The sequence below is a fragment of the Haliotis cracherodii genome, unplaced genomic scaffold, assembly GCF_022045235.1.
Source record: "Haliotis cracherodii isolate W230 unplaced genomic scaffold, xgHalCrac1.p SCAF_25, whole genome shotgun sequence".
NCBI classification, from domain to species: Eukaryota; Metazoa; Mollusca; class Gastropoda; order Lepetellida; family Haliotidae; genus Haliotis; species Haliotis cracherodii.
In genome coordinates, this window is record NW_027266281.1 from 5,380,504 (window position 1) to 5,400,001 (window position 19,498).

General features: G+C 43.9%; 2 protein-coding genes across 2 annotated transcripts; both read left to right on the forward strand.

Annotated features, from left to right (window-relative positions):
• Positions 1–610: 610 nt before the first annotated feature.
• Positions 611–16,401, forward strand: LOC139472666 (uncharacterized). Its single transcript, XM_071255129.1, has 4 exons — positions 611–776; positions 4,593–6,035; positions 12,922–15,984; positions 16,139–16,401. The coding sequence occupies exons 1-4, from the start codon at positions 611–613 to the stop codon at positions 16,399–16,401; spliced, it is 4,935 nt and encodes a 1,644-aa protein (XP_071111230.1).
• Positions 16,402–16,931: 530 nt separating this feature from the next.
• Positions 16,932–18,328, forward strand: LOC139472851 (uncharacterized protein 2-like). The gene is made up of 2 exons (XM_071255320.1): positions 16,932–17,643; positions 18,264–18,328. Exons 1-2 carry the CDS (start codon positions 16,932–16,934, stop codon positions 18,326–18,328), a joined length of 777 nt encoding a protein of 258 aa, XP_071111421.1.
• The last annotated feature ends 1,170 nt before the right edge of the window (positions 18,329–19,498 follow it).

Here is a 19,498-nt window from a genome sequence, read left to right on the forward strand (position 1 = left end):
TTAGAAATATAGTTATTGAGGTATACGGAAAGCAGGTCATTAGAAATATAGTTATTGAGGTAGACGGAAAGCAGGTCATTAGAAATATAGTTATTGAGGTAGACTGAAAGCAGGTCATTAGAAATATAGTTATTGAGGTAGACGGAAAGCAGGTCATTAGAAATATAGTTATTGAGGTAGACGGAAAGCAGGTCATTAGAAATATAGTAATAGTATGTTTTCATGATTTAAAAGGAGCTCACGATGAATACGTGAATACGTACACAAAGGAATACAGAAACTTGATCAGTCTCCGTAGTATAATTGAGTCAGTTGCATGATGACTCAAATAACCTTAAACAAGAAATAAAAAACAGTTAAATCTGCAACATTTTTTCCTCCCAAAACATTTGTTTCCATGTTTTTTTATGCATATCGTAACACCAGGGGAGAGGATAAGACCAGTGTCCGATTTATGATATTTTCAGAAATATGGGCTGCTGACAAACCAATACATACCCTGCAAGCTGTCTTCTGAATTGATATCAAGTTCGACGACCCTCCATCTAGTTTTTACTGTTTGACAAGTGATTGGTCTGCAGCTAGTGTTATGTTGCTTAGGTTGACAAACATGGTGAGCGGTCATTGCCCCCGCGGACACAGGTCAAGGGGAATGACCAAGCGTGTCACCATCGCTGCAAGTATTCTCATACAAAGACTCATCCCTACCCCTATCGGAATGGACATCTGTGATAGAGTTGCGTGCATCGCTCTGCTGACATACAGTGCAATTGCTGGTAGGTTTCTCATAGCTTTCATTGAACATATTTTGCTGAAAAGGTGATTGTCTTTAATTATTAATGTTAAATAAATTCCAGTTTCAGGGGACTTATATGTGTTGATAGATTGCGCTTGTTTGACATCAACTGTCTGGCAAAGGAAAGTATACACCTTGAAAATATGAAAATAAAGCGACAAAACCCTTTCCATACCTAATAGAAATTTCTGCATAAAGCAGAGTCGATTTTACAATTACGACCATATTATGCGCATGTGTTTATGAATCACTATCAAATAGTAATGATACCAGGTGTTCGCGAAAAGGTGAGCGTGTCCTGCCCATGGCACCCGTCACAAACACATAAAAAGGCAAGTCAATGACCAAGCGTATCACCATCATTGAGAGTTTCTTGTTTGTACAATTTTAGCCAAACATGGGTGTATACTTTCTATGCCAGGCAGTTGATGTCGATAGAAATAATAAAGGTGTTAGATTTCAAACTGTTGATTTGGGTAAACCAGCCCATCAACCTGACTGGAAATCATACACAACCACATCAGCATCAGTAAATTACTATTAACTCCAACGTGATTTCACAAATATTTTCAGACAGTTTCTGTTGCCATCCGTGAGGACCGCCTCCGTGGTCCAGTGGTAGAGCGTCCGCCCGGAGAGCGGAAGGTCCGGGGTTCGATCCCCAGCCGCGTCATTCCAAAAGACGTTAAAAGATGGTACTTGTTGTTACCCTGTCTGGCGCTCGGCATTAAGGGGATTAAAACAAGGACTGATCGGCTCGGAGTCAGTATACTCTGTCTGAGTGGGGTATTCATGTTAAACTGTGGCATGGTATCTCAGTGAGCTAGCACTATAAATCGGCATCAGTCTGGACTAGTACATGCAGCCACACACACATACATGCACGTCACTATATAAGTGCAATAATCTTGGACGCGACGTTAAACCCAATTTCACCTCACCTCACTTCACCTCACCTCACCATCCATGACGTGTTACAGATTAATCTCTGCTATCTGCTCATTGATTCCGCCTAACTCCACACAAAGTACATTTGGTCAGGACTCGTCTATTGTCATTTTGTGCACATAGATTTTTCCTGACTGAGTCTCTTTGTTCGGCCGTTATTTCAGACAGCATGCAATTCTACATGAAATGTTATTTACATCCATCTAGACCAAAACATGTTTGTAATTCATGATACATTTCTGCATCATGTACACAAATTTGTGTCAACGAACACATCTACATTATATTGAGTCCATTTGAACACTGCCAGAAAATTATCAGAATTGTATGGGTCACGGTATGCGTGACCGCGTGTTGCCTCCCCTGTGCAGCATACATCAAAATCAAGGCGACAGTGCGCGTTTGTTTGTATTCTCATGAATTTATCAAACACATCCTGTGTAGAACGTTATCAACATGTTTACATTAACATTCACACGTGTGGATATAAATCTCCTTCATGTATTGTATTCATGGTTTGTGTTTTGACATTGGACGGGGAATATGATGGATGACAATGACAGGAGCATTATGGCGGAAATATTCTTCTCTCATAAACAAAATGACAAAAAAACTCATGCAAGAAGTAGTCCTTGATCTTTTCGAGAGATATGCAAAATCTGATAATATATGTACTTTTAATGAAAAAGTATATCGTTTTGTTTTCAAGAGACCAGAATGTGCGAATGAATTGGAAACACATTAACTGGTTACATGCCATACACTAACTGGTTACATGCCATACACGTACTGGTTACATGCCAGACACTCACTGGTTACATGCCAGACACTGACTGGTTACATGCCAGACACTGACTGGTTACATGCCATACACTCACTGGTTACATGCCATACACTGACTGGTTACATGCCATACACTGACTGGTTACATGCCATACACTGACTGGTTACATGTCATACACTGACTGGTTACATGTCATACACTAACTAGTTACAAGCCATACACTAACTGGTTACATGTCATACACTGACTGCTTACATGTCATACATTAACTAGTTACATGCCATACACTGACTGGTTACATGTCATACACTGACTGGTTACATGCCGTACACTGACTGGTTACATGCCAGACACTGACTGGTTACATGCCATACACGTACTGGTTACATGCCATACACGTACTGGTTACATGGCATACACTCACTAGCTACATGCCATACACCGACTGGTTATATGCCATACACTGACTGGTTACATGTCATACACTGACTGGTTACATGTCATACACTAACTAGTTACAAGCCATACACTGACTAGTTACATGTCATACACTGACTGCTTACATGTCATACACTAACTAGTTACATGCCATACGCTGACTGGTTACATGTCATACACTGACTGGTTACATGCCATACACTGACTAGTTATATGCCGTACACTGACTGGTTACAAGCCATACACGAACTGGTTACATGCCATACACTGACTGGTCACATGCCATACACTCACTGGTTACAAGCAATACACGAACTGGTTACATGCCATACACTGACTGGTCACATGCCATACACTGACTGGTTACATGCCGTACACTGACTGGTTACATGCCAGACACTCACTGGTTACATGCCATACACGTACTGGTTACATGCCATACACTGACTGGTTACATGTAATACACCTACTGGTTACATGGCGTACACTTACTGGTTACGTGCATACACTTATTGGTTACATGTAATACACCTACTGTATACATGGCGTACACTGACTGCTTACATGCCATACACTCACTGGTTACATGCCATACACGTACTGGTTACATGCCATACACTGACTGGTTACATGTAATACACCTACTGGTTACATGGCGTACACTTACTGGTTACGTGCATACACTTATTGGTTACATGTAATACACCTACTGTATACATGGCGTACACTGACTGCTTACATGCCATACCTTTACTGGTTACATGCCATATACTAACCACATACATGCCATACATTTACTGGTTACATGCTACACACTGACTGGTTACATGCCACACACTGACTGGTTACATGCCACACACTAACTGGTTACATGCCACACACTAACTGGTTACATGCCACACACTGACTGGTTACATGCCACACACTAACTGGTTACATGCCACACACTGACTGGTTACATGCCACACACTAACTGGTTACATGCCATACACTAACTGGTTACATGTTATACACTGACTGGTTACATGCCACACACTAACTGGTTACATGCTACATACTGACTGGTTACATGCCATACACTGACTGGTTACATGCCATACACTAACTAGTTACATGGCGTATACTGACTGCTGAAATGCCATATACTAACCGGATACATGCCATACATTTACTGGTTACATGTTATACACTGACTGGTTACATGCCACACACTAACTGGTTACATGCTACACACTGACTGGTTACATGCCACACACTGACTGGTTACATGCCACACACTAACTGGTTACATGCCAGACACTGACTGGTTACATGCCACACACTAACTGGTTACATGCTACACACTGACTGGTTACATGCTACACACTAACTGGTTACATGCTACACACTGACTGGTTACATGCCACACACTAACTGGTTACATGCTACACACTGACTGGTTACATGCCAGACACTGACTGGTTACATGCCACACACTAACTGGTTACATGCTACACACTGACTGGTTACATGCCACACACTGACTGGTTACATGCCACACACTTACTGGTTACATGTTATACACTGACTGGTTACATGACGCACACTGACTGGTTACATGTTACATCCGTAGTTTCATTGTTGCAGGGTGTGAGATGTTCGCCCAACCTGGACTCTATCCCTACCCGTCACTGTTTGGATTTGTGCCACGCCCTCCGGTCCCTAGAAACCCTCTTCCCCGGAACAACCCCAATACACCAAGTGCAGTTCCACCTCCTGCAAACCCTCCTCCAAATACACCCGATGTGAATCCTCCTTCAAGTACACCCGATGCGAACCCTCCTCCAAATACACCCGATGCGAATCCTCCTCCCAATACACCCGATGCGAACCCTCCTCCAAGTACACCCGAAGCGAATTCTCCTCCAAATATACCCGATGCGAATCCTCCTCCCACTACACCAGCTGCAAACCCTCCTCCTAATACACCAGATGCGAATCCTCCTCCCAATACACCAGATGCGAACCCTCCTCCAAATACACCAGATGCGAATCCTCCTCCAAATACACCAAATGCGAACCCTCCTCCAAATACACCAGATGCGAATCCTCCACCAAATACACCAGATGCGAACCCTCCTCCAAATACACCAGATGCGAACCCTCCTCCAAATACACCAAAAGCGAACCCTCCTCCAAATACACCCGATGCGAATCCTCCTCAAAATACACCCGATGTGAATCCTCCTCCAAATATACCAAATGCGAATCCTCCTTCAAGTACACCAGATGCGAACCCTCCTCCAAATACACCAAATGCGAACCCTCCTCCAAATACACCAGATGCGAATCCTCCACCAAATACACCAGATGCGAACTCTCCTCCAGATATGCCAGATGCCAATCCTCCTTCATCTAATCCAGATGCGAATCCTCCTCCAAATACACCCGATGCGAACCCTCCTCCAAATATACCCGATGCGAATCCTCCTCAAAATACACCAGATGCGAACCCTCCTCCAAATACACCAGATACGAATCCTCCACCAAATATACCAAATGCGAACCTTCCTCCAAGGGCACCCACATCCCCTCCAAATGGCGGAGCTACTTACCCTCTATATGGACGAGGTACTCAGAGAGCGTTTTCTCCTTTCCCTGGCCTGTCAGGGTGGGGCAGATTTGTCAACAGATACGTCCCGCCTCCGCCACCCCCGGAATCGCCAGGCAGCACCCAGAATTCATATACACCGCCCGCACCAAACGACACACCGCAGGACACCCCAGACTTCGTGGAGCCACACAGAGAGTGGGTGTACCACTTCAGGCAGACAAACAGAGAACCATATGCTGAACGCATGGAGAGCACAGGACACGAAATGGCAATACCCAGCAATGTGACGGACAACCTAGTTCCAACTTCTGAAGGCGTAGAAACTGGACAGGAGTCAAAACAAGATCAAGCCAAACGTTATCTTTCATCATCAGTGAATCACCATCTTACAAGCAATGAAGCTCATATCGAAGCATCTTCTGTATCGGATACAATCATCCCTACTGGAGCGCATTTCCTCATGGAATCGTTTCAGGGTATACCGCATACAGAACAAATATTACAGTCGGGTACTGAATTCATCAAAGGCGAAACACACGCTCCGACAACAAAAAGTAAATCATATCCTAGCAGAGAACCAGTATTTCCAAGTTCCAAACCGTCGACTATTCCATCAGAAGAGACGGACCAGAATAATCTTCTTCATAGGGAACCCTTTCTATTGGCAGAGAGATCTCCTGTCATTCGTAAAGTGGATGTGTCATACCCACAAGGCGAACAGGTCAGCGATTGGACCGCAGAATCACCGTTTGCCGACACAAATCAGCCGTTTCTCTTAGAAGACATTTTGATTTCCTTCTTTAAGACAAGGTACTTTGAGGGCGGAGTGAATACCATGGAATGATAGTAACGTACAGATCACTACAAGAGCTGTACACACATTTGCAAGCAGACAATCTTCATTTATACCAGTTCGTGAACGGTAAATGTATGACAAAAACATAGCCGCCAATGACTGTTCGACAGGGCGAATAATACATCCCTGAGCCATGTATTTTAATATGTATACGACTGTATCCTACGTTAGTTATAAGATGCTGTGTTAACTTTCACAGTCAATCAACCAATCAATCATGATACCTAGAAGAATCACTGCACAATAACTTGTTAGATGTGGTAGAGACTATCCATGCACCTTGTACATTTGACATTGGCCTAATGTCAGGACTAAATCCATATCGTCAACTTTATGGCATTAAACATGTGCATTGGTAGATTGGTTGTATTTATACTGCGATCAGTAGTCGTTAGTTAAGTAGGGGCACGGGTGGCCCAGTAGTCTAAGGCGCCGCTATTCGCTGTTCAGAGTAGCGTCCCTTGGGCACGCCAGGAACCTATGATTGTGGGTTCGAATCCCGGTTCGCCCCGATAATGTTTCTAGGTTTGTCAGCACCATACACGTGCTCGTGGGTTTCACCGAAGTGGTAAACGTCCAAGACCTGCATCACTTCGGGCTTTCCTCCCACATTAAGCTGACACGCCGTGATATAACTGGAATACTGTTCAAAGCGGCGTTAAACAATCGCATGGCAGGAGCGCTGCTGTGCGGCGTCAGGCCACTGACAAACACTTACTTCGAATTCTATACTCAATAATATAACTGGAATAATGTTAAAAGCGGCGTTAAACCAACTCACCCACACATTGGTTAAGTATATGAATATAAAGATCAAAGTATGAAGTGCACTTGGAAATTGTTTTCTTCTTTCAACTTCCATCAGGAACGAGTTAGTATTTATCGGAAACAAGTACCTACATTACATTAAAATACCCATTATAACCAGCGAAGAAACATTACTTCAAATCTACGTGAGATCAAAGGCACAGCTGAGAACCATGACAACGGCGTAGTCATGGACCAGAGATACCGACCTACCAAGACAGCGTTTGTATGTCCAAGAACGGTACTGCCTCTGTTCTACAAGAAAACAAAACCATTATGCCATACTCTCTACATGTTCTGAGATCCGGGGTAGAATAGGTCTTCAGCAACCCATGCGTGCCGTAAAAGGTGACTATGATTGTCGTAAAAGGCGACTAACGGGACCGGGTGGTCAGGCTCGCTGACTTGGTTGATTCATGTCATCGATCCTAATTGCGTGGATCGATGCTCATGATATTAATCACTGGATTGTCTGGTTCAGACTCGATTATTTACAGACCGCCGTCAAATAACTGGAATATTGCTGAGTGCGGCGTTAAACAACAAACCAACCAACCAACATGTTCTGAACATTTCACGGTACACCACACACCTTTCTTTCGCGAACACCGTTGTCATGACGGAGTTTCAGTGATCCTATTTATATATTTTCACCAGCAGTTTGCCCATTACGCCTCATGGAATCTAAAGATACTCGAGACTGGCGTTGGCATTTCATATTTCCTTGATGATCATTCTCTCGAGTACCTCTGGTCTGGCTTGTGTAGCAGACGCTGACAGTGGAAATAAATGTGAAGGCAGGATTTCATATCCGTGGTCCAGTGGTAGAGCGTCCGCCCGGGGAGCGGAAGGTCCGGGGTTCGATCCTGGCCGAGTCATACCAAAAGACGTTGAAAGAGGGTACTTGTTGTTACCCTGTCTGGGGGACTAAAACAAGGACTGGTCGGCTCGGAGTCAGTATACTGTGTCTGAGTGAGGTATTCATGTTAAAACTGCGGCATGGTATCTCAGTGAGCTAGCACTATAAATCGGCATCCTTCCGGACTAGAACAAGCAGCCACACACACACACACACACACACACACACACGCGCGCGCGCGCGCGCGCGCGCACATGCAAGTCGCTGTATAAGTGCAATAATCTTGGACGGGACGTTAAATCCCATTACACCTCACCTCACATATGTGTAGATATAAACATCATCGGAATGACGTACCATGTGTCAACTGAGCTGTTGACATAACGTCTAACATCTTGGATCTATAGTTGTGTTGCATAATTGTCTGTGTGATGTTGTTCCTGTGTGTTCTCCTTACAGCTGTTCATGTATATAGCATGGCATATGTTGTCACTCACGCCCGCCACTTTGAATTTAAAAGTGTGTTTGCATGTAGAGTTGCAATAGAGCTTTTTATGATTTATGAAATCTCTCAAAATACATCACAATTCATCATGCTGGTATGTAATTGATGTTCTTGCCTTGTGCAACATATGTCCCACTTGATAAACGTGACCAAGCCCTACAACATGCAACACAAATAACCTGTATTCACGAATATGAACTGTCAACATCTTTCGGCCGTGTGAACAACAGCATAACTGTGTTGGATAAAAATAGTTAAAGTATTTACGAAACAATAGCTAATCTAATTTAATTAACTCTTATCATTTACATCTATAATCACAATGTCCAACACACGGAGGTTACCTGCATATGTGAGTGAGTGAGTGAGTGAGTGAGTACGTCTACTACTACTACTACTACTACTACTAATGATATGTGCATTTGTAAGGCGCCAAATTCCATTATTATTATTATTATTACCCTGGACAATTGATCAGTGTGCACTTGAGTTTCATTCTCAGCTCCCTGGGGAGTATATAACCCAAAATGCCCGTGTAGGCGCTAGAAAGTTAACAGCAAAAAAGGCACATTTCTAACAAAGTCACTTGCCTCAGGAGACACCACATGTGGTACATGTGTTTCAGGGTGGGGCAGGACCGAAGTCCTAGAAACTCTCAGGAGTCAAGCTGAACGCGGTCACCCATCCACCTCCTCTCCGAGCCCGACCGTGCATAACCTCGCCTGATTTGTGACCTGTGCGCTGCGCACAGAACTACGTGCCACCAAATATAGTACATCACAGAAAATACATATTTGTTCATTTAAAGCAATTTACAGGAAACACAGAAACATCCAACAATAAGGCAAAGACCAACGTGTTCTCTTACATGAACATTTAATGTCAGCCACACTGATCTTTGTCCAAGGTAAAACACAGTTTTAAAGATTACTGCATCACGTTTCTTCTCCTTTAACACCGACCGCCTCCGTGGTCTAATGGTAGAGCGTCCGCCCGGACAGCGGAAGGTCCGGGGTTCGATCCCCAGCCGCGTCATACCAAAAGACGTTTAAAGATGGTACTTGTTGTTACCCTGTCTGGCACTCGGCATTAAGGGGCTAAAACAAGGACTGGTCGGCTCGGAGTCAGTATACTGTGTCTGAGTGGGGTATTCATGTTAAACTGCGGCATGGTATCTCAGTGGGCTAGCACTATAAATCGGCATCGGTCCGGACTAGTACAAGCAGCCACGGATACACGTGCATGCACGTCGCTATATATGTGGACGCGACGTTAAACCCCATTTCACCTCACCTCCTTTTAACACCAAATCCGACGATGTTTTTCTGGTGTTCTCGTGGATACACTGGGGATGTAGAATTGAGCACGCAGATATCAATAATGTTTTTGTGTGGGAAAAAATCCTCTGTTGATTAATTACTCGTCAAAATTATCGTGAAAACAATAAAGTGTTGAAACACCGAAACATGGACAGTCACAGCACATGTACTGCATACAATCACCATGTCAAACAAGACGGTTAATGATCCAGGTCAAGCAAAGATCATGTCATCAAAGACGTCGTGATTTTAGTGTGGCAATATCCCAATCACCTGCCATGAGCGAGATACGTTTATGAAGGGACTTCTGAAAAACTCAAGTTTTGAGGTCGGGCACAGTTCATATTGGTGGAACGTTTCCTGGTGTTGGGTATATAAAGAAGCAGCGCCAAACGGTACAACATGATTTGTACCTCGCCAGGAACACAATGAGCAGGGTAGAAATGATACGCCATCTTGTCTTTTGCTGCGTGGTTTGTCTGTGGGTGTCAGGTAAGTCCTACCGTGTTCCTAGAGAGTGATGGCGTTGGGGTAGCCTTGTGGTTGAAGTTGTCGCTCGTCATGCAGAAGATCCGGGTTCGATTCCAATATGGGTACAATGTGTGAAGCCTATTTCCTGTGTCCCCTGCTCTGATATTGCTGGAATTGTGCTAAAAGCGGCGTAAAACAAGTATAATGAAGGTTAAAATTCAAAAGATGACACCCCTACCCTCCACAAAAGAGTAACTGTTAAGCACCTTAACAAAAACCTGGATCCGTCTCATATAGATTAGAATTGGTCTTCGGCAACCCATTTTCGTCGAAAGAGGCGACTTTCCTTGTCGTAAGAGGCGACTAACGGGATCGGATGGTCAGACTCGCTGGCTCGGTTTATGCATTGTATCCCAATTGCGTATATCGATGCTCATAATGTCAATCACTGTATTCTCTGGTCCGGACTTCATTAGTTATGGACACCATCATACAGCTGGAATATTGCTGAGTGCGGTTTGGTGACTTGTTTGTTTGCAGTGTGAGTCATTGCTCATAACAGTAACCCTTGATATAAACTGCCTGGCAAAACAAAGTATGTACTCATGTTTTATGGTAAATAAAACTGACGCAAACAAGAAATAGCTATTCGATATGGGTATCATAATTATGTTTCGAACCTTAAATTGTCAATGTTTCGGCGAGTCTTTTTCAGTCACTTAACATTTGTAATTTTTGGGCTAAATCAAGTGTATACTTCCTTTTGCCAGTCAGTTTGGATGAGATATTCTGTCCACATCGTAAGCATATTATCACTTGTAATCATGGGGCTAAATATAACTGGCTCTTTGATTACAATAACTGGATATGGATGGTTAGAATTTGCCATTTGGTTATTGTATGTCGCCGTACCCATGGGGTAGATCGATGCTTATCATCTCAAACACATGTTTCCGTCGGGGACATTGAAGGGAGTCAAGTTTCGGCCTTGTCCTTGTTGGGAACCCTGCGGGGAGTCTATGTCCTTGTCGAGAACCCTGCAGGGAGTGCGTCTATGTCCTTGTTGGGAACCCTGCGGGGAGTCCATGTCCTTGTTGGGAACCGTGCGGGTGAGTCTCTATCCTTGTCGGGAACCCTGCGGAGAGTCTATGTCCTTGTTGGAAACCCTGCGGGGAGTCTATGACCTTGTCGGGAATCCTACGGGAAGTCCGCCTCTGTCCTTGTCGGGAACCCTACAGGGAGTCTATGTCCTTGTCGGGAACCCTGCGAGGAGTCTATGTCCTTGTTGGGAACCCCACAGGACGACTGTCTCTGTCCTTGTTTGGAACCCTGCGGGGAATCTATGTCCTTGTTGGGAACCCTGCGGGCAGTCCGTCGCTGTCCTTGTCGGGAACCCTGCGGGGAGTCTATGTCCTTGTTGGGAACCCTACGGGGAGTCCGTCTCTGTCCTTGTCGGGAAACCTGCCGGGAGTCTAGGTCCTTGTCGGGAACCCTGCGGGGAGTCTAGGTCCTTGTCGGAAACCCTGCGGGGAGTCTAGGTCCTTGTCGGGAACCCTGCGGGGAGTCTAGGTCCTTGTTTGTAAGAGCTGACTGAAACACCATCATCAAGCAAGTTTCTGTGTAGGTTCTAACACTGTCATCAAGCAAGTTTCGGTGTAGGTTCTAACACTGTTATCAAGCAAGTTTCGGTGTAGGTGCTAACACTGTCATCAAGCAAGTTTCGGTGTAGGTTCTAACACTGTTATCAAGCAAGTTTCGGTGTAGGTGCTAACACCATCATCAAGCAAGTTTCTGTGTAGGTTCTAACACTGTTATCAAGCAAGTTTCGGTGTAGGTTCTTACACTGTCATCAAGCAAGTTTCGGTGTAGGTTCTAACATCGCTATCAAGCAAGTTTCGGTGTAGTTTCTAACACTGTCATCAAGCAAGTTTCTGTGTAGGTTCTAACACTGTTATCAAGCAAGTTTCGGTGTAGGTTCTAACATCGCTATCAAGCAAGTTTCGGTGTAGTTTCTAAAAACGTTATCAAGCAAGTTTCGGTGTAGGTTCTAACACTGTCATCAAGCAAGTTTCGGTGTAGGTTCTAACACCGTTATGAAGCAAATTTCGGTGTAGGTTCCAACACCGTCATCAAGCAAGTTTCGGTGTAGGTGCTAACACCGCTATAAAGCAAGTTTCTGTGTGGGTTGTAACTCTGTTATGAAGCAAGTTTCGGTGTATCAAGCAAGTTTCGGTGTAGGTTCTTACACTGTCACCAAGCAAGTTTCGGTGTAGGTTCTAACACTATTATCTAGAAAGTTTCAGTGTAGGTTCCAACATCGTTATCAAGCAAGTTTCGGTGTAGGTTCTCACACCGTTATCAAGCAAGTAATAACATGCTTGATGACGGTGTAAGAACCTACACCGAAACGTCACTTCTAATTGTAATAAAGAAGTTGTTCATCCTCATAGCTTATCCTTACTATGGTATATCACTGCAATATTTAAACGGAACCACGTTCTATATTTAGGCACAGGGTGTCAGAGCTTGTCAACTACATCCACAGCAACGTCATCGACCGTGGCCGACGTCACGCAGGCAACCAGTACAAGATACAGCGTGACGACACAAAGCACGGTTCCAACATGGGGTACAACAACGACATCGTCACCCCCACCTGACACGACATCGTCACCTCCACCTGACACGACATCGTCACCTCCACCTGACACGACATCGTCACCTCCACCAGACACGACATCGTCACCTCCACATGAGGTGCGTCTTCCTGGGACATATATTAGCATTGGATCGCTCCAAGTCAGTCCCTCTGGTACGGCTGTGCAAACCCGAACAGGTGATCTAGCTAGAAGTTACTACGGGTATGATGACATTCAACCGCCAATCACCGACAATTCAGGACCGTATAGTAACAGTCAACCTCCAATCACCGCCCAATCAGGGATGTATAGTAACAGTCAACCACGAATCACCGACCAATCAGGGATGTATAGTAACAGTCAACCACCAATCACCGACCAATCAGGGATGTACACTAACAGTCAACCACAAATCACCGACCAATCAGTGATGTATAGTAACAGTCAACCACCAATCACCGACCAATCAGCAATGTATAGTAACAGTCAACCACCAATAACAGACAATTCAGTGATGTATAGTAACAGTCAACCTCCAATCACCGACAACTCAGTGACGTATAGTAACAGTCAGCCACCAATCACCGACCAATCAGGGATGTACAGTAACAGTCAACCACCAATCACCGACCAATCAGGGATGTATGGTAACAGTCAACCACCAATCACCGACCAATCAGTGATGTATAGTAACAGTCAACCACCAATCACCGACCAATCAGGGATGTATAGTAACAGTCAACCACCAATCACCGACCAATCAGGGATGTATGGTAACAGTCAACCACCAATCACCGACCAGTCAGGGATGTACACTAACAGTCAACCACCAATCACCGACCAATCAGTGATGTATAGTAACAGTCAACCACAAATCACCGACCAATCAGCGATGTATAGTAACAGTCAACCACCAATAACAGACAATTCAGTGATGTATAGTAACAGTCAACCTCCAATCACCGACAACTCAGTGACGTATAGTAACAGTCAGCCACCAATCACAGACCAATCAGGGATGTATAGTAACAGTCAACCACCAATCACCGACCAATCAGGGATGTACACTAACAGTCAACCACCAATCACCGACCAATCAGTGATGTATAGTAACAGTCAACCACCAATCACCGACCAATCAGCGATGTATAGTAACAGTCAACCACCAATAACAGACAATTCAGTGATGTATAGTAACAGTCAACCTCCAATCACCGACAACTCAGTGACGTATAGTAACAGTCAGACACCAATCACAGACCAATCAGGGATGTATAGTAACAGTCAACCACCAATCACAGACCAATCAGGGATGTATAGTAACAGTCAACCACCAATCACCGACCAATCAGTGATGTATAGTAACAGTCAACCACCAATCACAGACAATTCAGCGATGTATGGTAACAGTCAGCCACCAATCACAGACCAATCAGTGATGCATAGTAACAGTCAGCCTCCAATCACAGACCAATCAGGGATGTATGGTAACAGTCAGCCACCAATCACCGACCAATCAGTGATGTATAGTAACAGTCAACCACCAATCACCGACCATTCAGCGATGTATAGTAACAGTCAACCACTATTCACCGACCAATCAGCGATGTATAGTAACAGTCAACCACCAATCACCGACCAATCAGTGATGTATAGTAACAGTCAGCCTCCAATCACCGACCAATCAGCGATGTATAGTAACAGTCAGCCTCCAATCACCGACCAATCAGGGATGTATAGTAACAGTCAACCACAAATCACCGACCAATCAGGGATGTATGGTAACAGTCAACCTCCAATCACCGACCAATCAGGGATGTATGGTAACAGTCAGCCACCAATCACCGACCAATCAGCGATGTATAGTAACAGTCAACCACCAATCACTGACCAGTCAGGGATGTATAGTAACAGTCAACCACCAATCACCGACCAATCAGGGATGTATGGTAATAGTCAACCACCAATCACCGACCAATCAGGGATGTATGGTAACAGTCAGCCACCAATCACCGACCAATCAGGGATGTATAGTAACAGTCAACCACCAAACACCGACAACTCAGTGACGTATAGTAACAGTCAACCACCATTTACCGACCAATCAGGGATGTATAGTAACAGTCAACCACCAATCACAGACAATTCAGTGATGTATAGTAACAGTCAACCACCAATCACCGACAATTCTGTGACGTATAGTAACAGTCAACCACCAATCACCGACCAATCAGTGATGTATAGTAACAGTCAACCACCAATCACCAACAACTCAGTGACGTATAGTAACAGTCAACCACCATTTACCGACCAATCAGGGATGTATAGTAACAGTCAACCACCAATCACAGACAATTCAGTGATGTATAGTAACAGTCAACCACCAATCACCGACAATTCTGTGACGTATAGTAACAGTCAACCACCAATCACCGACCAATCAGTGATGTATAGTAACAGTCAACCACCAATCACCGACAACTCAGTGACGTATAGTAACAGTCAACCACCAATCACAGACAAATCAGGGATGTATAGTAACAGTCAACCACCAATCACAGACAATTCAGTGACTCATAGTAACTCATATCCCATCAGCAAGCCGGTAAGCCAGTACCCAGGTAAAGGACATTATGACACAAGGAAACTGGACGATGGGAAGCACACAAGCACATATACTGGCGGGCAGAGTGCGGATGGGCCCATTAATACTGAGACATATGCCAATGTCGTTGGACCTACGTTGGCAACTAATAGTATAGGGTCACCAGGGACGACAAATACACCAACTTACCTCGCTAAGTCAGGATCATATTCACCCAACAAGATACCAATTCCTGGAAATTACCCTTCCAGGTCATTGCAAAATGGACCTTCCGAGGCCAAAGATACTGGGACATTTGCTAAACTTGGAACCATTGATGATCCTACTGAAAATGCCCCCGTGGGAGTTCACCGAACACATACTGGTGATACATCTGTGGCTGTTGGGAGAAATACACCACCACGATATAATTCAACAAGGGTAGCAGCACTTATACAGGCCCTTCTACCATCGTCTATTTCAGTCCTGAAGCTGGCGGTGACTCATCCTCTTCCATATGGTGCAACGGCTTCTAACAGTCCACATGCACCTGCACAAAGAGTTCCTGCCCATAGAACTCCTTCTCAACAAGCACCTGCACAAAGAGATACTGCCTATAGACCTCCTTCTCAACAAGCACCTACACAAAGGGTTCCTGCCTACAGAAGTCCTTCTCAACAAGCACCTGCACAAAGTGTTCCTGCCTATAGACCTCCTTCTCAACAAGCACCTGCACAAAGAGTTCCTGCCTATAGACCTCCTTCTCAACAAGCACCTGCACAAAGAGTTCCTGCCTATATAACTCCTTCTCAACAAGCACCTGCACTAAGAGATCCTGCCTATAAAACTCCTTCTCAACAAGCACCTGCACAAAGGGTTCCTGCCTACAGAAGTCCTTCTCAACAAGCACCTACACAAAGAGTTCCTGCTTACAGAACTCCTTCACAACAAGCACCTACACAAAGTGTTCCTGCCTACAGAGCTCCTTCACAACAAGCACCGGCACAAAGATTTCCTGCCTATAGAACACCTTCTCAACAAGCACCTACACAAAGAGCTCCTGCCTATAGAACACCTTCTCAACAAGCACCTACACAAAGAGTTCCTGCCTATAAAACTCCTTCTCAGCTAGCACCTACACAAAGAGCTCCTGTTTATAGAGCTCCTTCTCAACAAGCACCTACACAAAGTGTTCCTGCCTATAGAGCTCCTTCTCAAAAAGCACCTACACGAAGTGTTCCTCCCTATGGAGCTCCTTCTCAACAAGCACCTTCACAAAGTGTTCCTGTCTATAGAACGCCTTCTCAACAAGCACCTGTACGGTCTGCCCCTATGCCAAGAACTCCTTCTCAACGAGCAAATGCACAAATATTCCCTATCCAAAAAGCTCCAGTCCACGTCGGACAAGCATCTTATGGGAGAACTACTTTAACGTCAAGTCATACCAAACGCCCTAACAAATTGAATATATCCCCGAAATTATCAGCTATAAAAACATATGCATCTAATTACATTCAAGGTCCAAAAGCAAATGGACATGTCGCTCCTCAGCGAAAGATATCCGAACAGTCACAGACATCTATCTACAGAACACAACAACCAAACTACGTACATAAACAAGTCCTCCCATCGCCCAACAGATGGACATGGCAAGCAGCACAAAGAGCCCCATCAGTAAGCCAACAAGCATTGCCCCTTAACAACATGATGAATCCTTCTCACAAATCGGGGGGATTCGGGTTTTCAGGAAACATGGTACTTCCTCCATCTCCCCTTGGATCTCTGCTGCAGTATGCTACCAATACAACTCATCCACAACAAGCAGCATCTGCAACAAGGTCTCCATCTCCACTGGACTTTATGATGCGGCTTATCGAGGTTGTGAGCAGGATTAAGGCAGCCCGATCCCTTGACTGCAAGACGGTGGCTGAGCTGATGGGGCTGGATCATCTAGCCCTCTTCCCTATGAGCTGTGATGACAGGTGCCCGCCCATGATGACGTGTAGGAAGGCGGGTCATGTTGCTTTCTGTTGTCCCCTACTAGGTAAATATATGTAACATGTATTGTTGTCAAATAAGATTCAAAAGGGCTAGTTCAATTAATGATAGCAAAAAACACATACGCCGATCTTATTCCTTTGAATAAGGCAAAATCTAGATATGAATGTGCTAAGTCATTTAACCTTAATCTTTATATTAATATCGGTATTGCTTTTGTGGGGTCGCTATAACAGGTACTCCATATAGGTCTATAGTTGTACACGTCGCTATATAAGTGCAATAATCTTGGACGCGACGTTAAACCCCATCACACCTCACCTCACCTATAGTTGTACTGTGTCGCAATGTGACTTGTCTAAGAACATTAACTAATGTTGCCATGCGTCTTTTCCAGGAAAATAACCTAATGCCGCCATATAACCTCTCTCCGAACATAAATTAATGTTACATTGTGACTTTTCAAGGAAAATAACCTGATCTCGCCATGTTACTTCTCTTGGAAAATAATGGCGATATGTGACTATCAGCTAGCGCTGAACAGGCAATCCGCCATTGTGTCACCACACTTTCAGTTACAATCAACTACGGCAACAATTCACACGCGCACATTCATTTCTTATATCTGTATACTTTCTAAAATGATCCTTTTGTATATTTTTGTAGTGACAGACAACTTGATCCGGGTGAAGGCATACGCGGAGAGAATGGAGCTCTTGGTGAATCAGTAAACCTGAACAAGAAACCAGCGTCCCGATGTCAGAGAAAGGCTATTTCACAGTGGACTATCACGCTTGATTCAGAATCTCTGCCGAGTCCATGGGCGTGTTATCTGGGTTTAATGAGGCGCTAACAGTGTTATATCCTGTCGTAGGACACATGCATATGTACCCTGCATTGTGTTCTGTTCAGGTATTCTGTGTGGAGTTGGCTAGTTAATAAAGTTGGAAAAGCAATCATGGTGTGTTTGGTTCCTTAAGTTGGATCGATGAACTTCAACTACAAGACGAATTTTCACTATGGAATATAGCGGGAAAAACGTCATGAAAAATGGTCTATTGCCACGGAATTTTCTACGTCAGAAAACAGCAAGGCATTCTGTCAGTCTGGGCTAACATATTGCATCGATGAAATAATGCAAACTCATTTTATCTATCAGCCTTTGTGTTATTACCCACAACAATTCGAGCATTCAAATCACAACAAATACTACCATGGACTTCAATTTAATAAAATTAGTCATACGCCAACATTTGCAGCACACAGACATCTTTGACAGGCCTTTACCAATGATCTATATAGTAAGTTTACATCCGTGCCTTTACAAATATTTTAAGAAGAAATAACGTTCAATATGATAAAACAACTGATTTTAAATGTTACTTTTTTATCAAAATTAAAGTTGCATCTGCATATTTAAATTTATATTATTTTTTTTAAAAATAGGCCACATGGACATCTACCATGCATCTATTAAGCACTCAGTTACTCTGTTGCAATATACATACCACTCATCATACTTTGAAATAAGAGATTTACCCATATTATTCTGCCCCTTATAACATGTGTCCTACCATTGGGTTCTCTGAGTCATCACAGGTGTTAATTCATTGATCCATCATTTCTTACAGAATTCTTATACTCATGCTCTTAAAATAGTAGTAAATTACAGAGATTTGTCCCAACAAACAAGAAAGTATACTGACTACCCCACAAAATGTGTATGATGCATAAATAGATCTAAATCATAGTTTTATCTCCTTGTTTAAGTAACATTATATTTATTTTAATGTTGACAAATTATTTCGCATACACACCCACACGCTACCATGCTGTATCTAAGTATCCTGATTTTCATTCAACAGTACTTCAAGACACCTGTAGTATAAAGTATATTTTGT